We start from the raw sequence: 25,237 nt of genomic DNA on the forward strand, positions 1-25,237 counted from the left end.
TTTCCCCATTCACCTGCAGGCTCAATGTCCGGCTTACTGCTGGAGATGCTTACCATGAAGCTGCTACTTACCTGACCTCTGACTTGTCAAGTGGATGACACTGGCTTGCATGGTGGACAACGTCTGACGACATCAGAGGATTGGAGAGGGAATTTTGAGAGGGGATTTCACACAGACCACCCGGAACCATGACGAAACGATCGCCACACGCTGAGTGGAAAACAAATGTGTGTGAATGAGCATATGTATATATATATATATATATATAAATATATATATATATATATATATATATATATATGGGCATATATATCCCCCTTTTTACTGAGAAACATGATGGTAAATTAAAGCAAGAGCTTCAATCAAAAACACAGAGTGATCACATCCTTTGATCTCTGGCGGCCTGCATTCTGATCACGTCTAAAGCCCCTCCCTCTGGCTGACTCTGTCCTAACCCACTCTTCCTGCTTTTAGCTCATTACCCCTTCCTCCATTCCCACACGTAGAAGTTCATTAAGAGATTACAGGGAGCCTGTTACCCGAACGACTCTCTTTCGTCCATCCCCTCAGTCACTCAACACCGTCTACTATTTTCATTTATGCTTCTGGATTTCCATTAGTAGAGAAAATAATCTCCGTTGACTGAAGAGTCGTGTTTTTTGACAGTCCACAAGACACCAGAGGGATGTGGAATGTGGCGTTTTAGTGCATTGTTGTATACGTCAGCGTTTGCTGTTAACGTTGAGATTTTAATTCAACGGGAGAGTGTAGCAGCTCTGGGGAAAGAAAAAAAAGGTATTCTTACCACTTCCACCTATCGTCTGGCTAACAAAAGGCCTCATGCAAGAGTGATTTAGGAGAACGTGCCACATTCCACAATTTTCTCTTATTTTGAATTTACTCTAAGGTACCACCACGATCGATCATTTTCATAACTTACCATTCCTTCTGTATTTTCAGTGATGGTACGAACCCCAGGCAGATATTTCCCATTCCGTGACTTTAGCCGGACCCTTAATTCTGCAGCTGACGCTGTTTAAAATAATATATTTTTATGATGTAATCCTATAGACTTTTTTTTAAAGAAGTAGGACAACCACGACGCTGTTCAGTTCTTCACTAAATTTGCAGCTGGCTGAGGCCACGACTCCAGCAAAGAGTTAGTGGAACATTTTGTCGTTTACATCCTTCTGTCTAAATAATACACATTTAATATATTACTTTTGAAAGTTTTTCTCTTTATTCCGTTGTGCCATCTTCATGAATAAACACTTCTGGACATATAGGGCAGGATGCTCGGCCCGGTATTATCTGGTTATTAATTATGCAAATGTCCAATTATCATGAACGCACGCTCGTTTATAGCAGTCATCATGTTTAAGATGGTCATTTACACAGTGATCTGAAGTTGGGAGCGTTTGCTTAATCTATAATTTAACCTAAGAACCCAAAATGTTTTCGCACGAGGCCCAAAAGAGAGGGTAACTATAGCAACAACGGCATTTTTAATTAAGTTTGTGGGTTGGCTGAAATAGTCGATGGCAGCCTGATTGTCCCACAATAACTGTTAAAGCTGCTCACTTATACTTTAGCAAAAGTAACGATTCGTCGTGCAGACAGTAGCAGACCTTTCGGTTCACATGTTCAGTCCATTGCCCTTTGACACACATATAGAAGTCTGCATGTAAAGCACATTGTAGCTAATGACATCGTACGCATGCAAAGACGAACCTCAACAGTATTTCCAATCAGTTTTAACCCTGACCTCAGTAAGAGACCTTTGCTGAGTAGTAGTGTAAGCCCCCACTAAACTCTTCCACAGCCACTAATGAGATTCGCTGACGTGCCCTGCGCTGTAAGCCACCCTGCAGCGCTCCGAGAAGGTGCTCCTTATGGAAGTATGTTAATGACACATATGAACTGTGAGAATATCCGGTTGAAAAGGAGACAGAAGAGTAAAGTCGAGATTAAATGGCTGGTGTACACATTACGTTTATAAAACATTAGAGGATAGGCTCAGTTACGGGAAACCATCATTTCCATCTTTATATTCAACTTGCACAAGAGGTTTCGGAGTTCATCGCCAATTAGATAATTGTCTGACCACACTTGACGACGCACATAGTAGCAGATAATACGTGTACGGCAACCTGCAAAACTCAACTCAGTATTTTAATGCAGCCCAAGAGATTCAAACCCTCCCCCTAAATATATGTTCCAACATTATGTGAAAAGACTGTTCTGCTTTCCTGACCTCTGCTTTCCCTGACGACGGAGGCCAGCAAGCTGCTGTGCCTAAATAAATAGGAAGTGACTAGCTCTATCTGTGCTTCCTGTATGGTACTGTGGTCGGAGATGTCGAGACCACGGCGACTCGTCTGTCTCGTTTAAACAGACGCATGCAGACACACGCGTGTGCAGACATGCACCGTGAATTGACTCTCAGCTGTGAATCTGAGGGGTCCTGAGATTAGTACCATGATAGGAAAGCATCAGACATTTCTGCCCATCTTCTCTGATATTTTCTTGTATCCCTTATGCATTATTTATTAATTTCAGGCATTTCAAGCCTAATAAAGAATAAAGAATCTGACTTTAGTTGAACAAAGGGTATATTATATATATATTTAAGGCACTGTCAGGCACTGCAAGTATAAATTATTATTATAATATATGTCCACTGTTTCTCATGGACATTCTGTGTAAAAATATATTATTTCAATTTTACGTGTTTATGTTGCAAATTCTTAGAACAATGTATTTCAGATAAATTAATCTGATTCATCACTTCATATGGCTCTCACTGAGCAGCCTTAATACATACAATGACAAGCAACATTGTAATTGTAGACACTTCTACTATTAACACTTTTCTTCCAGTTTCAGGGGGAGTAGTCTCAACAAAGGTCACGCAGCCCGAAGGTGCTACAGCGCCATCTGCTGGATCCCAGGAAACAGCCCGTGTTGCGCCGCATTAACTGGAGAAAAGCTGACTGATATTTCACTAGGTGGCGCTCTTTTCCTACCGCTTACACACTACACAGTCGTCCTATCCTTCCTCTCTCTCTCGTTCTCTCGTTCCCACACTGCAGAATTTGTGCATGCATGTTTGTACAGCTGTGGTGGGTAAACAGTGTCCAAGCGCCAAGTGAGGTCATTTTATCCTTTAATGCGGCAAATGAGTAAAGTGCACTAATGAAAAACATGCAACCCACGACAAAACATCCAACGTTATTTATGGCTCATTGACCACGTCTCCGTCTCCGTCCACACGTGTCTCCTGTGTGGTGTGGAGTGACACACATGCAGAATAATGCTGACGTTACAGATGTTGTAGTTATATCTGCTGTGGGATCTAATCCGTGCGAGTCATTCAGGATGCACGACTGATTTCACCGCTGTCTCGCCAACATTAATCATTTTTGTACCTTTCTGCAGTTTTTTCATCGTCTACCTGTGTCAGCATTATTATGTTGCCACGGCGACCGCTCCCAACTTTGCCTGTTCCTCGTCTTCGGGACGGATGACTCAAACGACGGATGCTCGGACTCAGCTTTGTTTTGACCCCCGTGCAAAACGTAGAAACAAATGCCCGTTGAGGGATCATCAGAGTGGTGTGTGTGCACATTTCTGACACCATTGTCATGGTTACTGATCATTGGCATCATCTTACAGTCTGCATGTTGCTCATGTGCACATGTAGACAGGGTGGAGGATGACATTTTCACTGTGCTTTTGCTTTTGCATCTGCAACCTGTTTGCTACACCACCACGAGTGGCCTCGGTCATTGGATATGTTGGAACGGCACAGAAAATGAACGCACAGCACACACACATGTGCAAACACACACCCTCCTGCTGACAGACAGCTCATACCATCAACTTATGGCAGTTTACAACTCAGATCAAGTTAAGGACGTGTTTTATGGAGATGTGTTTGGCCCCAGATGAACAGAAAGGGTTTTTAGTAGTGAAGCCACAGCGGATGTGACGGTGGTTTTGCTCTACCGTCAGTTATTTGGCTCTTGGCATGAAAGGTTTAAGGGCGGAGCTCCACTCCTCTCATCTTCTGTTCTTTCAGAGTGTGACCTTCGCGGAGGTTGATGTATGCTGAGGTGTTCTTTTCTCACTCGATGCGAGGGAAGAGGCCGGCAGTCTCTGGTGTATAACTGAGGTCTTGGATGAAGACGCAAGAGGGTGAAATAAAGAGAATAAAGTGAAGACTGCGTGGAGTGATGATGAGAGAAGGCTGGGGAAGAAGGAGGGGGTTGGAAAGCGTAAACAAAACATCAGGAACAGAGGTGGATAAGTGATGAGAAGCCTTAAAATAGAATTGCTAACTCAACAGATGACCAAGTCAAGGCCTCTCACGGCCTCCAGCCGGCTGGCTCCATCCAAGCCTGATGTCACATCCCGCGTCTATTTAGAGAACTCGTTCTCTCCTCACACCGGTCCACGTCTGCTCCGGACATTGTTTTTGGGCTGTCTCCACCGCCATCTCTTCCTCCTGAGCCAACTTTTAGTTCCTGCCTGCGGTTCCTCTCGTTGCTCTTGTCCTTCATACAACCGGAAAGGATTTTATTGAATCCATAAAATAAAGCTACTCGTAGTTTAAGGAACTATCACAGCACCTGGGATGTGATGCCGGTTAACACAACTTAACACACGTATATGTGTCATATTATGTTTGTTCTTTACTTGTGTTGCGATAACGTTCAAACGAAAAACAAGAAAACTACTATGAGTCTATTTACCATCTTTTTTTCAATATGTTTTGTTTGTTTCAAAAATTAGCTGGTGTATATTTTGCATTGCTCTGTGACTTGAATGCCATGCTAACACAAGCTACACGAGAGGCTCAAAATTGTTCATGAAAGTGTGTGTGTGTGCGTGTGTGCGTGTGTGCGTGTGTGCGTGTGTGCGTGCGCTTCAGTTGGTGTGTGACTGAACGATTGTAATCGTGAATTTTAAATAAATGTCTGACATTTAAATCTGTACAGTAATGCGACGTGGCCGAGGACCAGCAACAGCTTTCAGTGATCCTTTGAACTCTGTTTCACAAAAAGCATTTGTTGGACTGAATTATTTGCTGTTGCCTCATAAAAGAAAGATTGCCGACACTTAAAGGTCGATTGCTGTCAGAGAGAAGTGTGTCTGTGTGTGGTGTGTACGAATTGGGAATATCTTTCACAATAAATATTTTGCAGATGACGTTGCTGTGTGGCCTCCATTATGTCGAGTTGGAATAATACCTTCACGCTTAGTCCAACAGCTGATTTATATGCAGCGATCCATCCTGTTGTTTTTACCCTTACATTAAGTATCGATGAGTAATGACATCGGCACGCCATTGTCAAGCTGCAAAAAGAAAAGGCGATGGGAGTTCACGTCACTCTAGATTTCCTGCCAGCTGGCTGATGGTGTGTTTTGTGAAAGCCAATCATGGAAACGTGCAAAAGATGCCAGATAAGATCAACAGCGCTCTTTCACGTCATTATTATTCTTCCTCAAAAGTCTTCGATTCAAGTGTCTGTATCAGCGGTGTAGAGGACATGCTGTCTTGTTCTCTCTGCTTTTCTTATTTCTTATTTAATTCTTCCGCTTTTCAGCCAAGATTGATACTGCAGCTTTTATTTTTCCTTCATATCAGTGCATATGTTTATACATTTCAATCAATCATTTTATTTGCCTCCGGAGGGCAATGAAGCACATCAACACACAATATATAAATACAAAATAAAAGTTGTTCAAATCAAGACACAACTGGTTTTACACAAGTTAAAACAGTTTTAGAAATGCATGCGCGACGGCCAAGATTCTGTCGTATTTACACAAGTACAGGCATTTCGCAATGTAATTATTAATGACTTTATGTTTTCGGGATTTCCCTCCGCGCCCCACCTGTAGTACCACTGCGCGCGCCTCACAGTTTGAGAACCCACTGCCATAATCCAACATTAAAAAGTAGTACCATATTTTGTCCCCTGAGCAGCTGAGCATCCACAGGGCTTGTGGAGTGTAGAGGGTGAGGTCACAGAGGTCAATGTCAGGTTCAGGCTTGATGGGATAAGGGCCATTCAAAATAGTTTTCCTATTTGCTTTGGATGTGTCTGTTACACAATATCTTAAATTCCTCCGGCGAAGCTTCCTTAAACCCAACTGACATCAGCTGTGTAGTATGTGTGTTCAGGGCTGCTAGCATATAGCACGATGCAGCCCGCAGCACGATGTAGCATGTAGCACGATGTAGCACACTGCGGGTAAACAACAACAACACAAAGACAGAAGTAGAAAAGAGAGTGACTAAGTCTGTTGGAGCAGCTCATATTTCAAGCCACGGAAGTTGCATTACGATAGCTTTATTTATGTTTTGCAAATAAATTTGACCACGCACACTATATCTGCCAATCAGTGTGCTGGTAAACACAAGTCATAGTAACCATTAGACGGGCATAACAGAGACATGTGGCAGTGGTTTAAACATTTAAATGAAATCTGAGCTACAAAGTCTTCCCAGAAGTTGTCTGCCATCGACTTCTCGTCTTTCTTTTATATGGAGTTAAAACAGAAGTAACATGACCTGTCGAATAGTCGTGTGCATCTTCTGCTAAATCACTTCCTAATCTGAACGCTTCACCGGTAAGAGGGCGTCGCGTCTGCAGCGAGATTACCGGGCAGCGAAAGTGCCCTTAAATTACACCGGTGCAAGATAGTAGTGTCACTTTTACGAGGTACAAAATCCTCATAATCAAGCTAACGACACGTGTTATATGGCAGCACACCCTGAGATAAAATGCACTTTAGCAAAAGTCTGTCTCCTACAAAGTATACGTCCAAGGAAAGTATTGTCCCCAGTCTTCAAATCAAGGCGTAACAAAAAGTAAACGGTTCCACGTTAGTTTCTGAGAAAAGCGCCTGACAGACAATTGTTTTTCCTCAGAATTCTAAATCTCCTGCATATGCTATGAATATAATGCACTGATTCTACTTTCCAAGATGTCAGATGATGTAATTACACCAAAACTCCCCAGCTGAGGAATTGTAGCTATCGACGAATGCGGATCCAATTAATTTCTCTTTTTTAACAGGGCAGGAGTAAGTAAATGGCGCGTGACTCCAGTCTTCATTTATTACAGTGACGAGGGTTTACTCAACTTCTTCGCCCTTTGGCAAACGCGTGGAGACATTACTGGGGCAATGAGGATGCGATTATTGAACAAATCCTCCCAAAAAACCTATGAAAAGGAATAGACTGCCTCTTTCTTGAAAAGTAACCGGGATGCAGGGATTTGCTCTAATTTAGCCACGAGAGCATTAGTGAGGTCGGACGCTGATGCTGGGCGATAAGCCCTGGCTAGCACACGGCATTCCAGTTCATCCCGAAGGTGTTGGATTTCAGAGCTCTGTGTAGGCCAGAACAATCATCTCTCATTGTTGGACATTTTCTTGCTGACACCAGGCCTAAACCTGCTTGTTCTGAGTGAGGTTTCTAGGTTTATCTGAGGATTACATGTCTGTTGTACTGCGGAACACATGGTGGTCAGATTTTTGATGCTTAAACGCTGAGTGATAAAAGAGAGTAAACAAAACAACAGCCCAGAACATTGACCCCCTATCATGGCAGAGAGTCTATAAACAGAAACTTTGGACCACACACACTCTCCTGCTGGAACACACAGACGGATAGAGACGCACACACACGCCAACAGACATACCAACAGCAGTATGGACGTCCAGGCCTGACAAACACACGCCTCCACAGATGCACACATCTGTTTGGAGCAACACAACCTCCTCCTGTTTGAGTGATGAGCGCGATGAGAAGTCAGCGCACACGTCAGCTCGTTTACCCAAACTTTTCTTATTAGAGCACAAAGGGACGTGGAGGCTTCACAGATGTTCTCAGAATTAAGTGTTATCGCATGATTGTTGATTTAACTTGAAGCCATCTTCATGTGTGTGAAGACTTGATAACGTAAAGGTTGATGAGTTTAGATGCGTCTCATTCTGCTTATCAAAATCAAAATAAGGCCAGTTTAAAAAAAAAAAAGGCCGCCTGTAATTGCAGCGCAATAATAAGCAATGTTTATTGAATTTTTACAGAGAGCCTTGTAAATGGAAACATGATCCTGTTGATAAGGTTTTTGAGCACTCTCATCATCATAGTTTCCATCAACTGCTGTCGCTACGCCAACGGCCTGCAGCAACATAGTCAGACAAAATGATTTGGTAGCTGTTGAACGTTTAGAAGCTAAAGAGACAGATATGTCCCTCAGGAGGTATACGGGGAGACCAAAAACAGCTAAAAGTAGAGTGAATATTGGATTTGAGTTGAGTACTAAGGTTGAGCCATATCATGTTTGTTAACATGTTGGCCATGTCGGATGGATGAGACGATGTCAACGTTTCAGTATCAGTATCATTTGGCAGGTTTGGGAAACACTATGTTGTTGTAAAAAAATGCAAATTATCAGTGTCTAAAAGTAACCTATAAAAAAAGGACAATTTCCTAGGAATTAGCAGTTGTCATACTTTCCAAACTGAATAATTAAACCTCCTACTCACTCTGAATATTGGTAAAAATTGAATGCGTAATTAGATTAGGGACGTACTTATTTATCAATGCTCTGTTAGTCACATTACTCATGTCCAAACTTGAACACACATAACATCCCAAAACCTTTTGTTAAGTAGTGGAAAGGATTCACAGTGTCTAGATCTGCACTATCTACCCTCCTCGGTTTAGTCCACAGCACAACGTTGTGTTCTGTTAGCTGAGAAAAACATTGTTCTGTTAGCTGAGAACATTGTTATGTTAGCTGAGAACATTGTTCTGTTAGCTGAGAAAAACATTGTTCTGTTAGCTGAGAACATTGTTATGTTAGCTGAGAACATTGTTCTGTTAGCTGAGAAAAACATTGTTCTGTTAGCTGAGAACATTGTTATGTTAGCTGAGAAAAACATTGTTCTGTTAGCTGAGAACGTTGTTCTGTTAGCTAAGAACATTGTTCTGTTAGCTGAGAACATTGTTCTGTTAGCTGAGAAAAACATTGTTCTGTTAGCTGAGAACGTTGTTCTGTTAGCTGAGAACGTTGTTCTGTTAGCTAAGAACATTGTAATGTTAGCTGAGAACATTGTTCTGTTAGCTGAGAACTACACTGGACAAGGAAATACACACCTATTTCTAATGGACAGCCGCTCCCTTGACCTGCAATATGAATCCTCCTCTGAGGCTGCAGAGAGACGGAAAAACACAGTGAGCTCAAATTGTCCATAACATCTATGTTCTCCATTCATTTCAGAGCTGCGGGGGATTTGTTTTATGTTTCTCTGAAAACATGTCCATGGAGGCATCTACTGGCAGCTGAGGGAAATTCCCTGTTGTACGTTACTGAGAAACTCGAGCCGAATGTCCGAAAATTATGTTTTAGAAAGAAACGTCAGATTTAAATGAAAACGAGCGTTTCTGGAAAGCTGCAGTGCTCCGTTCCGTCGTCTGGATTATTTCAGGATGGAGCCCACGATTTGATTGCTCAACAAAGATTTTATTTGATGTCGCAGAGTGACATCTCGTTCCCTTTATTGATGAAGTGCTGAAGTTTATGGTTTCAGAATAGGAATTGAAAGCAGCGCACGTGAACATTCCTGAGAAATGGCTTGATCTGTCTGTTTGCATGTTATTTGCTTGCAGTGTGGTGACTTTGCGCTCGAGAGCTTTTGCATTCACATGCATTGGCCAGCATGAGTCTGCCGTGACTCATGAGTGCTTCAACAAATACGTGTGCATCATGTCCAGCGGTGGAATGTAACTCAGGTGTATTTACTCTGCACTTCATGTCCCTGTGAAATGGAAGTTACATCCTTTAGCTTCTGTACTGCCACGTATTCCTCAGTGATGCTGAATATTTCAGCAGTGTGCATTTACAACAGGGATTCAAATATAATCTTTTGATTGTTTTTTCTCTCTTATCCCTAAAAGTTACAGATGGACTAATAAATGGATGTCGAGGTATTATTGGTTGGTACAAGCTTCCAAAGCGCACATCGTATTTAGTTTTACAGGCAGAACGATTTTCTTTGCATTGTATCGTTAAATAAGTGCACAATATGACTGGAGATGTGATCTAAAGGGTCAAAAGCCATTTTTTATTTAATCTAGTCTTTCAGTATACATTCAAGGCACTTGTACCTTGTAGTATTTCTGTTATATGCAACTTTCTGCATCTCAGAGGCAAATATTGTGCTTTTTACAGCGCTACATTCATCTAGCAGCTTTAGTTGCTCCTCGTGACTTTTTAGAAACATGTTGTTCTTGAGACATATCCTGCATACCCTGGAAAGTAAACAAACGAGAAGCCACACATCCTCCATCGATCGCTCTCGGCTTTTTTTCAGAAGCCGCAACAGAATTTGTTGTGAATGATGATTCGCAGCAATGTTGTCACTGTGTGTCAACCAACGTTGTGGTGTATTCTGGTGGGCACTTAATGCATGATTGTAGCTTTCAGTGCATGCACTTATAAACTGTCTTCATGACTCTTAAGCAAATCACTTGGCAGTCTCTGTCTGTATAAAACAACTCACCCAAAAACGTAAGCAGTACACTCTCACACACCCACACAGTCGTCTCAAGACATTCGCCCCAAACAAACTGTTGAAAGAAAAAGGAAAAAAGGAGCTAAACAGTGGACGTTTACGATAAATCACTATATTTACATTGCTTTGTTACCATCTGCGACATTCTATGGCTGGTATTGTTTGTACCTTGTTGTTGTTCTGTGTGTGTTGTGTCCATGTCATCAAAATGTGGTCCTGGAGACACTTGCTGTAGTGGAAACCTCCACCGAAGCCTTTATGTCTGTTTATGTATATATTTTATCAACGCAATAGCTTCAAAAGCCTGTGAGATGCAGGCGTGTAGTTGGAGTTTGAAGATGTCCGTGGTCGGAGCATGGGCATTGTAAATTGGCCGATTTGTTGTTAATTGTCAATTTATATTTTGCAGCTGGACCTATCAGAGCATCCAAAGGCCACGTTGGAAAAAAATACCACAGCACTCAAACTCAGCCTGAATATTCTAATTAGACTTTCTCCAATACTTGGACAGGAACCAGTAAAGCTCTTTTGCAAGAGAGCCAAGAGAAACCAGCTCCCTCTTCTCCTCCCAGCTTTGTCAGCACTCTCTCTCTCTAGCAACTGGCTTCCCTGTGCAGGAAACCTGGAGAGAAAGAAAAAAGACATTGTTTAATAGAACTTCATAGAAAGAAAGTAGATAGCGTGGAAGAAAGGGCAAGACAAGAGGTCAAGGTCAGATTAGTAACGGGAGGACGAGCAGATTGGAAAAAGACAGCAAATCTTAGCTGCGTGAGAAAAGAGGAATGAGAAGGCAACAATGAGTCATCCACCATCCCGGAGCAATAATGTGACTGTTATCCCGAGTCCTCCACAGATTTGACCCAACTTTGTGATGTCAGCTTTTTTCCCATTGCTTGCTTCCCACATCTTAAGTTATTTAATTATCTAGGATAATAAAGTTCTATTTTATTGAACCGACTGAATGTTCTATTGGTAGCGGGCCATTAAATGAAACGCACAGATAAGTCCAGTTTAGGAAGAACAGTTGAACGTTCCATTCATTGTGCTAAGCTAACCGTGTCCTGGCTGAAGCTTCACATCTACCGTACAAACATGAGGCTGGTATCGATCTTCTCATTAAGCTCTCAGCAAGAAAGTGAATGTGGGAGTTTTTCTAAATGTAGAACTGTTAATTAGAGTGTTGAGCAAAACCAGGACTAAGCCTTGTTCCATTGTAAACACTCTCTGATTAGATGGATTTAGCCGGGAGTTGGAATTTATCGCGGTGCAATCTGAGTGACTAATCTCATTTTAATTTGAACAGCAATTTAATGTACTGGATGTGATTTATAAGCATATCCATGATTACACCATCATTTATTTTTGAGGACTACATGACTAAACTGCATCTCTTCACCATGCTCTATGTAGTGCATTGACAGGGAACTTATTACTTTAGTTTTTCATGCTCACCAAACCAATGATCACACCATATACACATGCACTTACACTTAAAACTGATTCTGTCTCTGATCTGATGATTTCTTCCTCGGTCTGCCGAAAGTCACGATAACCCGCTTCTTAAGATCAAAAGTGTGTGTTACAGATCGTGAACATTGTAAGCCAGCCTCTTGGCAGCAGTACAGACACTGGGGAAGTCGTCCTCGCATTGGGAAGGGATGCTTTCTTTGTTGAGAACCGGCTGGAGAAAGAAAAAAGAAAACCCTGCCTGGGCCCAAAGGAGCAGCTGGTGGAAATACTAAGTCACAAACAGCACATTCACTAAGTCTCTCCCGCAGCCTGTCCTGACCCTTTGTTTGGACTGTTTTATAATTATTTTTATTTTATTGACAGTGGAGTCTAGACTGTCCACACAGCCTGAGGAGAGTACGGTAAATGGGGACGTTTTTTCAGCCTCCGAGGGCACGACCGGCAGAGTTCAAGCCCCTCTTCTCATTACACACACACACACACACACACACGCACACACACACACACACACACACACAGATGGGAAGACCCCCCCCCTGGAGCTCCTGGTTCACCAAACATATCAAAGTGTCAGTTCCAATCCCGCCGGAAATTAATGAAAAGAAAGCACAAAAGGTGACGGCTGTAGAGAGCGTGAGGGAAAGCACAAACAAAAACAAGGAACCAAAAAGATGTAGTGATGGATGGAGCCAACTATCATGAGGACACATCAGTAGAAAAAAAAGAGCTTTATTGTACATTATTTGAACTGAGCAAAGTCACAGAGGCTGTAAGTAAATTAAGTGAAGTAGTTAACAATAACAGGGATATTCTCTGGAAGTATACTGCTACTGTACGACTGTTCGTATAAGAAGACATGTCAATGACGACCAACACGATATGAGCACACATGTCACACGAAGAGTTGATAATAAACACGGTGGCGTGTACTCGATACTGACCGTGAGAACAAATTTGACGTATTTGTACTTTACTTGAGTATTTCCATTGCATGCCCCTTCATAACTGCATTCCAGTGAAGAAGATTATATTGTACCTTTTTTTTTTTACCACACTAAAACTATTTGACAGCGGTGATTTACATACATAAACACGATGAGCTTATACAAATATGAATTCATTTAAGTGCGGATAATACTAACACCACTCATTATATTGCTTTCTTGCCTGTACGATAAGCCGCTTAGCTTAGCTTAGTTTAGCTTAGCTTAACTTAGTTTAGCTTAGCATGACGACAGGAGGAAATAGCTCGCCTGGCTCTCTCCCAGCACTAGTAAAGCTCACTTATTACTAGCTGCTGGTTGTACCTTCATATTTACCGTACATAACATTTACATCACATTTTACAAGCAGAACTTTTACTTGGAGAATTTTTACAGTGCGGCAGTATTATCAGCGATAATACAACTTTTGGCCGTGGAAGCACGAAAGCACATTTTTCATAAAGCAAGATAAGATATTCATTATAGCTTTCTTTTAAAACACTAATATATTGGAATACGTATGTTGGTGACATGTTATGACATGTTATAATGTATCAACACAGTTTGTTAGAGACAAAATGTATGTTGTACAAAAAAGATAAAGAAGATTAAAAAGAAGTAATCGTCTGCCATAAAATGTGTTTAGTTTCCAATGTTCCACGACAAAAGGAAGGAGAATAAATGAATGAATAAATTAGTGTATCCATCTGCTTGTTTTAGCGTACTCCCCCTCGCTCCCTATCCTTCCTCTAATCTGTCTCTATGGATGTCTGTTGCTAAACAGTGGAGACAAATGGTCATTCCTCTTGTTGGATGTGCTCCAACACAAATATTTAGCATCTGACTGGAAATCTCTCTTAAAACTAAGATGCTCAGAGAGATAATGCCACTATCAGTGAAAAAAAAGAAACATAAACGCACACAAAAAAGAAGAAAAAGACATGTATGGTGAAGCAGAAGAAACATTTCTGCCGATTATGACCAACATTAGCAGAAGTAATATGTATTTACTTTATTTGACCTTTATTTTTAACAAACCATCTATTTTAACAGCTCAGACTGAGGACCAGTTCTAATCAGCACACAGTAGACGTATGGGGGGGATGTTGGTTCACATCAAAATTCCTTATTAAACCAAATCATCTGCAGTTCTCTATAAACAATGTGAGAACCACACCCTCTAAAAACACATTTTTTTTAAAGAAAAAAAACAGATTCCTCATGTTTCTCATATCATCAACAACAACAACACACTGACATCACTGGTGTTTGGTGTTTTTTTGTCGATAATATGATAAGACTTCCTGGAAGGGGAAGCTACCGCATTAACAACATTATATACGTTCCCTTTTTTGGCACACAGTGAACATGTTTCTAGAAGCAAATGCATAAAGGAGCGGATTCAGGAAGCTAATTACAAATACCAATGCTTTACAAATGTTCAAGCTGTTCATGCAAGACATCAACAGGCTGTCATTGTGGAGTGAAATAGCTGCCACACCAAGCATATTTGTGATATGATATGGCATCCATAGGACAAAAAAGGTCACGATGATACTCGTGACCAGCCGGGTCGTCTTTGGGTTGTTGAAGAAAGCTGCCTGGTTCACTTTTCTCTGGAGGCTGATGTATGAAAATATCACGACAGTTATTGAAACAAATCCTGGCAAAGACTCTGACAGCACGGCCATCCGCTGGGCCGGGGAAGAGAAGCGAGGTTGGCAGGTGGTCCAGTGCTGGTCCGGGGTCAGCTGTCGAACCACTAAAGAAGGGATGGACAGGATCATCGCAATCAGCCAAAGCAGAACCAGCATCCTTTTTTTACCTTTCCGATCGAACCATTTCTGCAGTTGCACCACCTGTAGGTAGCGCTGGACACTCAGCACCGTCACAGTCAGCAGGCTGCCATAAAGGCTGCAGTAGACAAGGTACGCCAGCAGCTTACAGGTCACAAGGCCGAAGGTCCAGCTGTACAGTAAAGTGTAAATCCACAGCGGCAGAGTGAGCAGGCAGAGCAAGTCTGAAACGGCCAAATTCAGCATCAAAATCTGACTCAGATCGGACAGGTGCTCCCAGTTTGGTCTGAGGGTGATCACGGCGATGTTTCCAGGAACTCCCAGAAGGAAACAAAAGGACAGCACCACCGAAGCGATCAGATCGGTGGGGTCCCAGGAGGCAAGAGGTGGACGTCCAGGAGAGGAGATATTAGACGTGACCACAGAGGAGTTGAGTTGGTCCATGCTGCAAACTTGCTGGCAGAAAAGCTAAATACTGTGCACCCAGCGAGTGATGATGGAAACTGTGTTCAACGAGGAACAAATCACAAAGGAAGTGATTGATGCTCATGAGCCAAAATCTTCCCCGGATGTAACACGTTCCATCAAGGCTGCGTGGTTTTGCACATAGCATCATCATCTGATGCATTTTTACATATTCTGTGTCCTGCACGGCAGCTTTCACCACAACAAGTCCTGGGAAGTAAGAACCTGAGGACTACTTTGCACATTTCGATTTACTAAAAAAAAAGTAAAAGCATTTCCCACACAATAATCTCAAACACTAATGGATTTAAAAACAGCATATGTGCTCTGTCTACATGCTACGTATCCATTTTGGGAAATATTGTTTAAATCGATGTCAGCTATTAAAGAATATTTCAATAAAACGATGCACGTTTTTTGTTTTTCAAGAATATCTTTATTGATTTTTGAAAGAGTCATCACAATATACACCCAAGATATTTGCACAGTGCACAACAGATATGTCAAATCAACAGAGCAAATATAAAACACAGACGCGTAACGCACAATTAAGCCCCACTCGTCCCTCACCTCCACCAGCCCCATCCTCAGGCTGGAGTTACATAGATTGAAAGGATACTTCGTCCCAGGAGTGACAGGAAAAAGGTTGGAAGTCGGGATGTATATTTAGAAAAGAGAGAAAGTAAAAGTCGGTCGACAAATAAATATATTATGGGGGGAAATTGATCACATATACAGGTTGTATCATTGGTGATCTACAGAAAGACAAGAGACAAAAAGAGTGAGGAAATAAGTCTTTAGTTTGTCTAAAGGTGCTGAAAGTATTTCAGGAACGTCCCCACACCTTTTGGAATTCATCATTTGAGTGGGAAATCTTTTTAAGGTCCCCGAGTGTGGGGCAGCATCTCTCCATCTTAGTAATGCTGCACACTTGGCCTAAAAGAGAGGCAGAGGACCGTGTGCGGTGTTTGATTGGAGTCAGATGCATGTTTCTTCCTCTCCAGTGGTGCCAAAAAGGTTCTAGGTCAAAATTGAGGATGAGGGGTACGGTATAGAAAACGTACCACCACCACTTTTTCCAGTTGGGACACAACCAGAACGTGTGGATAATGAAAGCCTCAACTCCTTTACATTTGTCAAAGCAGGGATTCACATGTGGATATATATACACGGTATAGTTTGTCTTTGGACACACGGGCCCCGGGCACAACCTGGAACTGTAACGGACAGCGACGAGCAATGTATCACTTTCACGACAGAGTCCCATCCGTCGTCCGTTAGTGAGAGGTTTAAATCCTGCTCCCAGACTGTTTTAATTATGTCGAGATGGGCATGTGTTGTACCTCAATGTTTGTTATAGAAAGCCGACAACAAATCATCTGCAGCTCTCTGTGACAAATGTGAGAACCACACCCTAAAACTGGATATCAGCACGAGAGCTTTTGACACTCGACAAAAAACAAAAATAATTTCTCTAGTTTCATTGTCGCCCTCAATGTTCAGCACTCTTGACTGGTATTTTGTGGTTTTTCAACTATTCTGCTAAGATTAGACTTGTGACATGCGAGCTTCTGCATTAACAACAGTAGTCAAGTTCCTTTTTTGGCACACAGTGAACATGTTTCTAGAAGAAAATGCATAAAGGAGCGGATTCAAGAAGCTATTTACAAACACCAATGCTCCAACAATGCTCCAGCTGTCCATGCAAAACTTCAACAGGATGTCATTGTGGAGTGAAATAGCTGCCACACCAAGCATATTTGTGATATGATATGGCATCCATAGGACAAAAAAGGTCACGATGATACTCGTGACCAGCCGGGTCGTCTTTGGGTTGTTGAAGAAAGCTGCCTGGTTCACTTTTCTGTGGAGGCTGATGTATGAAAATATCACGACAGTTATTGAAACAAATCCTGGCAAAGACTCTGACAGCAGCACGACCATCCGCTGGGCCGGGGAAGAGAAGCGAGGTTGGCAGGTGGTCCAGTGCTGGTCCGGGGTCAGCTGTCGAACCACTAAAGAAGGGATGGACAGGATCATCGCAATCAGCCAGAGCAGAACCAGCATCTTTTTTTTACCTTTCCGATCGAACCATTTCTGCAGTTGCACCACCTGTAGGTAGCGCTGGACACTCAGCACCGTCACAGTCAGCAGGCTGCCATAAAGGCTGCAGTAGACAAGGTACGCCAGCAGCTTACAGGTCACAAGGCCGAAGGTCCAGCTGTACAGTAAAGTGTAAATCCACAGCGGCAGAGTGAGCAGGCAGAGCAAGTCTGAAACGGCCAAATTCAGCATCAAAATCTGACTCAGATCGGACAGGTGCTCCCAGTTTGGTCTGAGGGTGATCACAGCGATGTTTCCAGGAACTCCCAGAAGGAAACAAAAGGACAGCACCACCGAAGCGATCAGATCGGTGGGGTCCCAGGAGGCAAGAGGTGGACGTCCAGGAGAGGAGATATTAGACGTGACCACAGAGGAGTTGAGTTGGTCCATGCTGCAAACTTTCTAATGAACTAAAATCTTTCCCGGATATAACAAGTTCCATCATGGCTTCGTGGATTTGCAAATAGCATCATTATCTGATGCATTTTTACATATTCTGTTTCCTGCACAGAGAGCTTTCACCACAACAAGTCCTGGGAAATGGGAACTTTCAATAGCCAGAATATATAGTGCGAACGAAACAACTATCTTATCCTGGTCTACGGTTTTTAGCAAAATCCAACAATTTATTTAATTGTATCATAATATAATACTTTCCTTTGTATAATATTTGGAGATGTTTGAGGGGGGTGGGCATTGCCATTCATGAGAGGGGAGTAATTAACACTATATGTGTATGTATATGTATGAGGGTGTGTATGTATGTATGCATGTATGTATGTATGTGTGTATATGTGTGTATGTATATGTATTTATATGTATATATGTACATATATACCCTTATTCATTTATTTTTGTATGGTTATGTGTTCATGTATCTTTATATATGTGTATATGTGTGTGCACATGCACTCTACATATCCATTTGTGTGATGTTCTTCACTGTCACTTTTAATGCATATCTAGAAAATCAATAAGAATTTGATAAAAAAGTTAAAACACTAGTAAGAACCTGAGGACTACTTTTTGGATAAAAGCGTCAGCTAAATGACATGTAATGTAATGTAATGTTTGCAAAGCCGAGGATCAACTTTGAATCTCAACTTGGGTCGTTTGTTTTCTATAGTAGTATAGTATAGTACTTTGTAGTTTAACTTTATTGAAGAAATTGTACTTGCTTGATTCTTGTTGTTCTGAGTTTGGACTCATGGTTTAATGCAGTTATTGTAAGTCGCTTTGGATAAAAGCGTCAGCTAAATGACATGTAATGTAATGTAATGTAATGTAATATAGAAACATTCAGGTCAATTTACTTTGATTAATCCTGCTATCCACAAACATCTCTCTGTGACAAATGTGAGAAGCACAAACTCGATATCAGCATGAGAGCTTACAAGAACAACAATCATTTGTCTACTTTCATTATTTCCAATGTATTTTGTGGTTTTTCAACGATTCTGCTAAGTTTAGACTTGTGACATGCGAGCTTCTGCATTAACAACAGTAGCCATGTTCCTTTTTTGGCACACAGTGAACATGTTTCTAGAAGAAAATGCATAAAGGAGCGGATTCAAGAAGCTATTTACAAACACCAATGCTCCAACAATGCTCCAGCTGTCCATGCAAAACTTCAACAGGATGTCATTGTGGAGTGAAATAGCTGCCACACCAAGCATATTTGTGATATGATATGGCATCCATAGGACAAAAAAGGTCACGATGATACTCGTGACCAGCCGGGTCGTCTTTGGGTTGTTGAAGAAAGCTGCCTGGTTCACTTTTCTCTGGAGGCTGATGTATGAAAATATCACGACAGTTATTGAAACAAATCCTGGCAAAGACTCTGACAGCAGCACGGCCATCCGCTGGGCCGGGGAAGAGAAGCGAGGTTGGCAGGTGGTCCAGTGCTGGTCCGGGGTCAGCTGTCGAACCACTAAAGAAGGGATGGACAGGATCATCGCAATCAGCCAAAGCAGAACCAGCATCCTTTTTTTACCTTTCCGATCGAACCATTTCTGCAGTTGCACCACCTGTAGGTAGCGCTGGACACTCAGCACCGTCACAGTCAGCAGGCTGCCATAAAGGCTGCAGTAGACAAGGTACGCCAGCAGCTTACAGGTCACAAGGCCGAAGGTCCAGCTGTACAGTAAAGTGTAAATCCACAGCGGCAGAGTGAGCAGGCAGAGCAAGTCTGAAACGGCCAAATTCAGCATCAAAATCTGACTCAGATCGGACAGGTGCTCCCAGTTTGGTCTGAGGGTGATCACGGCGATGTTTCCAGGAACTCCCAGAAGGAAACAAAAGGACAGCACCACCGAAGCGATCAGATCGGAGAACCAGGAGGTAAGAGGTGGATATCCAGGAGAGGAGATATTAGACGTGACCACAGAGGAGTTGAGTTGGTCCATGCTGCAAACTTGCTGCCGTCTGTTATACTGTGCACTGAGCGAGTGATGTCGGAAACTGCACAGTCATTTAGGGGAACAAGATGTTCTCCTTTGATATGTTCAAAGAGGAACGAATTACAATTTTTCTGATTCACGATAATGTATCCAAAGTCACTCAAACCATGGCCGCGCCATCACCGTTGAGAACTCTTTGGTGTCCCCCCGGTTCAGAACTTGTGACACTGGATGACCAGCTGTCCTGCACCGCCAACATCCTGCAGATTTCACCATTGACATCAGGACAGTGGGAACTGGAACTCTACACACCTTTCCCTTTTTCTCTCAATCCGTTATTGTTTCTAAATGTGGCACTTGAAGTTTTTGGGGTTTCATCAACAGGACTTACTATCTACACCAGGAGAATCATGCGATTGGTTGTGTGTGTGTGTGTGTGTGCGTGTGTCTGTCAACAGCTAATCTTGCAATAGGCCGCAGCAAGCTGCGTAATATTGTTGGTGCCATAGTTACGGCAGAGTGCTCAAGTATACCTCTCACGGTTGTGGTGACTCACACTTTCACAAAACGACTTCCTGCTGACTTTTCAATCCCTACTCTTAACCAGCCCCGTTAGTCATAACACAGTTGAGGGCAGCTCTGAACCCTTTCTATCGGCAACTCAGACTTCAAATGTCACCTGACATTTAGATTTATGATCCCAAAAACACACTCTCAGAGGCAACATTTTGTCAGTAAATAACTTAACATCTAAATGAATTTCCTTCTCTTGAAACCATCCCTGTTCTGTGTATTTTCAACATAAAACTTACTCCAAATTCTCTCCACATGACTGCACTTTTGACACACAATGTGATGTGTAATGTAACACGATCAAAACCTTCACTCCTGCTTGCCCCTCCTGGTGGACTCCCTCTTTCTCTGTCTGTCTCTGCTCGTTGCTTTTTTTTCTGCATCAGAGTGGGATGTAGATTTCTGAGGATCTTGCACAAAGTTTTTTTTTTTTTAGCCCATTAAATGATGGAAGCCAGTCAGCTTGGAGCCGTTTGTGAGGAGAGGTTTTTGTATTGATGAGACAGAGAACATTTACTGGAAGTTTTGGGCTTGTTTTTTTAATGTTTGGAGGTAGGAAGAGACATTTGTATTGCTTGACACATGTTCTCAAACTAAAGATAAAACTTTCCTCTGAATATTGTTTACAAAAGCCATGTTTTCTCTGTATCTTCTTTTTTTTCTACTAGGACTGTTTCTTTATTATTTTTGGATTTCTGACAGGCTTGCTTATTTTATCTGCTGTATAACTCTTTGAATAAGCTAATATAATAACCTCTTGACTTTATTTACATCAGAAAATAGTCAATTATTGTCAGAGAGGCTTTTTTCTCTCGCTGAATTGATGTTGCATGTTGTAATAATGATAGCATTACCATTATGTTGAGCTACATATTTAATTAATTCAATTGCAGACACTTCATGTTAATTTAAAGTAAAATATCACAGTCACGCTTCTCTGTTCAGTGGTGCATTGTTTAGAAATTGAGCTTGTGCGCCCTCTTCTGGCTTTAAAACCAACATCAACGCTACCAGTATTAGATGTGGAAACATGCAAAGACTTTTTCTCTTCACCTGATACATGATTAAGAGATGTTAACGAGGTTTTGATGCACGGTATATCTCTCTTACCCTTTTGGTATTTGCAATATCTATCTTGATTTCTCTTTCTTTTCAGTGGGATGGGGTTCAATCACTATCTGTGTCTGCTGCTCTGTGCGGCAGCCCTGACAGTTTCGGAGGTTTTTGGTAAAGATGAGAGCAACGAGGTGCACTGGTGGACCAGGCAGAGCCTCCCGCTGCTGCTGGACACACACACACAGCCTCTAAAGACGCCCTTGTTCAGCGGGCGAGAGGAGGACGACGACAAGAGTGTTCGGAAAGACACTCTCTGTGGGATAGAGTGTCAAAGCAGCCTACCACCTATGGACCAGAATGAACAAGAGAGGATTCTGGGATATGAGACAATGCATGAGAATGGCACTCGCACTCATACAGATATCAGTTTGCAGGGCTTTAACAAGACGTCTGCAGGAACACCAGCCCACTCACCAGCTCGCACCCGCAGGAAACGACAGGTTTATGGAACAGATGGACGCTTTGTGATCTCCGATTCTCATTTCATCACCAACTATCCTTTCTCTACCGCTGTCCGCCTCTCCACGGGCTGCTCCGGAGTCCTAATATCCCAGAAACACGTGCTGACAGCGGCACACTGCATCCATGATGGGAGGGACTACCTAGAGAGTGCCAGAAAGCTTAGAGTAGGGGTGTTGCAGCTCAAGACTAAAAGGAGAAGAAGTGGGATGAGGGTAGGAGGGCGACGGAGGAGTGGGAGGAAAGAAGTTGAGGATCAGATAATGGAGGAAGGTGAGGATCAGAACAGTCTTGATGGAGATCTAGTGAGTGGGACACGGGGAGGCAAGGGCAGGAGGCGCAGGGGAAGAAAAGAGGGTGAGGAGGATGCGGCTGATGGCAGGAGTACAGGTGACCGACAGAGACGAGGACGATCTGGGAAGCTAAAAGGTCTCAGACGTACACGACGTAGTGCTTCTGAACCCAAGGAGCAGTCCGTCTTACGCTGGACTCGAGTTAAACAGACCAGAATCCCTCAAGGATGGATCCAAACCAAGACCTCCACAAGCTCGGTGTCCCCTGACTACGATTACGCTCTTCTGGAGCTGAAACGACCCCTTAAACAGAAGTTCATGGAGTTGGGAGTGGCGCCCTCCCCCGCCCCGCTGGCACGGATCCACTTCTCAGGCTACGACGCTGACAAGAGCCTGCTGGACGGGCGCGGAAATGAGAAGGTGGTTTACCGGTTTTGTTCCGTGGCAAACCAGTCGGACGATTTGATGTACCAGCACTGCGACGCTCAGCCGGGCGCCACAGGTGCAGGCGTTTACGTCCGGCTGAGACAGGAAGTGGGAGAGGAAGGCAGGAAGGGGAAGTGGCAGCGGAGGGTGATCGGGGTGTTTTCTGGCCATCGGCGGGTGGAGGGGAAGGGAGGGGAGCAGAGGGTGTTTAATGTCGCGGTGAGGATTACGCCACCCAAATATGCACAGATCTGTCACTGGATCCATGGAGATCCAAATCTCTGTAAAGAGGTTTGAGTGCAAAGCGGTGGATATAGAAAAATCATATGTTGTCAGTTTCAAAGAGACTGTGCCTGTGTGTAAAGAGACTGTGCCTGTGTGTATTACTATATGCAAGAAGAACGCTTATTGAAGATATTTCCCAGGCAGCTATAATGACAATATTACATTGTGCTGTTTGGGATATTTTAGAAACCTTAAATGAGTTCAATCAGGATATAGTAACAATTTTTCGTGATACTCATCTGTGGAGGTCCGATACAATGTTACATTGCTGTTTATTTTATTGCACTTATTAGTAAAAGTACTATAGCCTTTACGTCATTATTGATGTAATTATTGAGACATTTAAGACTACATTTTCATTCTTAGCAGCTTTTTACATACCGGCCAAGAAATGCTTATCTGAGACCAGCTGAACACCTCCGTGGACAGTGTGTCGGGCAAATATATAATACAGGAATCCGGCACATGTCCCTGATTCTGGATCTGTGGCCTATTCAGCAATTTATCAGTTTATTAAGAGAAGAGCATGACAACATTCTTCAATTTGTGAGAGAAATGTGTTGTTAACTGTTCTGAAACTGTAATTATGTGAAGGAAAAGGAATAACCCCGTTTTGTTTCTCCTGTGTTGCACAATTATCATTTTATAGTAAAGTAAATAAGTCAAACCTACTGGTCCTCATTTCACGTCATGTTAAATAAATAGTAAGTCTACTCTCCACAACATATACATGTATTTTCTGGTGTTTAAACGTATAGTAATTGTGTCTGTTATTGCACGGCAGTGTTTATGCCACAAACACGTTAATAATTCATACTGATAACCAATAAAAATGTAGAATTTTCAAACAACAAGTCGACGAAATCAGAACAGGGTAGTTTGGATCACTGTATTTGTCTTTTATTGCATCTCATTTGGACTCACATGCAGGTGGGGTTGAGGGAGAAAGACCGACGCCGTCCGTAAACAACCTCCAAAAAAAGAAAACAAAACCAACACAGCCTTCAAATTGAATACTTAGCAAACATTATTTATCCACATTCTTTTTGTTTTTTTTGTGTCGTAGTCATCTTTATTTTTCTTTCAACACTTCGTTAATGCCACAATGGATTAAGATACAGTCACTTTTGGAAATAAACAACACACAAAACATCCAGCGTATACTCGAGTGCTTTACAGTGAGAGTCCTCAAGACTTCCGGTGGCAGCACATGTACCGACCGCTGCTGCTGTCACTCAAAGAGGACCGAGGCCGCATCCCAATCACATACACAACTGCCTCCTTGTCACTTTGTTTTCCACCTTAACATTTAGTCATCTTGTGTGGAGACCGAGACCAGGAAAGGAGTTCTCTGAGAGTATTAGAATGCATCCTAGATTGACCTGTGTTGCATGCTACGATGCAGTATCACTCCACACCAGCTGAGGGCACAACAGGGGCAACGTTTCAATTCAATACTGCCTCTGATTACAGATTGAGGTATGTACAAAGAAGGCGGGAATTATTATTATTTTTTTGTCTACTTGCCTTATTTTCAACCATATAATTTAACATAACTAAAAATATACGATACATTGTTTTTCTTCTCAAAATAAAGATTAAAGAAAAATATGTATAATCTATCATTTAAAATGGTCTAAAATGCATAAGTCAATTTGAACAAAGTTCACAAATGTTTTTTTTTTGCATGTTTCGTACGATCCCCAAAAACAAATGAAGAAAAAAAAAAAGAAAGAAAGAAAAAATGAACAAAAGAGTCAAACTGAACACAATGTCATGTGTTCGATGATAAAAATCCAGATTTGCAGTGCAAGTTGTTTTCAGGTACAGTTTCGGAACTGATCTCCAAAAACTTGAAAGTAGACAAGTGGGAGGATGAACGGCCGAGCAGATATAGGTACAACCAAGTTTTTAATGACATAAACATAGCTCAGTATTAGTTTGGACAACAGGGGTAGAGGAGTGGGGCTTGGCCAGTGAAGTTACACACACCGAACACAGTCCACATTTAACAACACAGTCCTCGTCTGGGAGATGCGCAAAGAAACCAACATTTATCCACCATTCCAAGTCAGCTGATATGCGAAAAACCAGAATGAATCTAAATACACATTTATTTATTTTTTTTGTTAATTTTTTTCATAGTATATTAAGTAAAGGTTAACACTGAATTACACACACACACCCACGCACACATAAACAGAGTTTTGTTTTTCGGTATCTAGGGTTCACATTCACAGTTGTGCTACAACATTAGATAAGGGGGGCAA

The 25,237-nt window shown here is 42.2% G+C and overlaps 3 protein-coding genes across 3 annotated transcripts; 1 reads left to right on the forward strand and 2 right to left on the reverse strand.

Annotated features, from left to right (window-relative positions):
- Nucleotides 1-14,729: 14,729 nt before the first annotated feature.
- LOC117727558 (C-C chemokine receptor type 1-like) lies at nt 14,730-17,864 on the reverse strand. Its single transcript, XM_034527932.1, has 3 exons — nt 17,780-17,864; nt 14,909-15,265; nt 14,730-14,811 (listed from the first exon to the last, which is right to left on the reverse strand). The coding sequence occupies exons 1-3, from the start codon at nt 17,801-17,803 to the stop codon at nt 14,797-14,799; spliced, it is 396 nt and encodes a 131-aa protein (XP_034383823.1). The 5' UTR covers nt 17,804-17,864; the 3' UTR covers nt 14,730-14,796.
- Nucleotides 17,865-19,224: 1,360 nt separating this feature from the next.
- Nucleotides 19,225-20,234, reverse strand: LOC117727557 (C-C chemokine receptor type 1-like). The gene is made up of 2 exons (XM_034527931.1): nt 19,444-20,234; nt 19,225-19,346 (listed from the first exon to the last, which is right to left on the reverse strand). The coding sequence occupies exons 1-2, from the start codon at nt 19,819-19,821 to the stop codon at nt 19,332-19,334; spliced, it is 393 nt and encodes a 130-aa protein (XP_034383822.1). The 5' UTR covers nt 19,822-20,234; the 3' UTR covers nt 19,225-19,331.
- A 414-nt stretch (nt 20,235-20,648) lies between these two features.
- LOC117727556 (serine protease 23-like) lies at nt 20,649-23,713 on the forward strand. Its single transcript, XM_034527930.1, has 2 exons — nt 20,649-20,940; nt 21,545-23,713. The coding sequence occupies exon 2, from the start codon at nt 21,549-21,551 to the stop codon at nt 22,977-22,979; it is 1,431 nt and encodes a 476-aa protein (XP_034383821.1). The 5' UTR covers nt 20,649-20,940; nt 21,545-21,548; the 3' UTR covers nt 22,980-23,713.
- The last annotated feature ends 1,524 nt before the right edge of the window (nt 23,714-25,237 follow it).

This window comes from Cyclopterus lumpus, chromosome 24 (assembly GCF_009769545.1).
Source record: "Cyclopterus lumpus isolate fCycLum1 chromosome 24, fCycLum1.pri, whole genome shotgun sequence".
Classification (NCBI taxonomy): domain Eukaryota; kingdom Metazoa; phylum Chordata; class Actinopteri; order Perciformes; family Cyclopteridae; genus Cyclopterus; species Cyclopterus lumpus.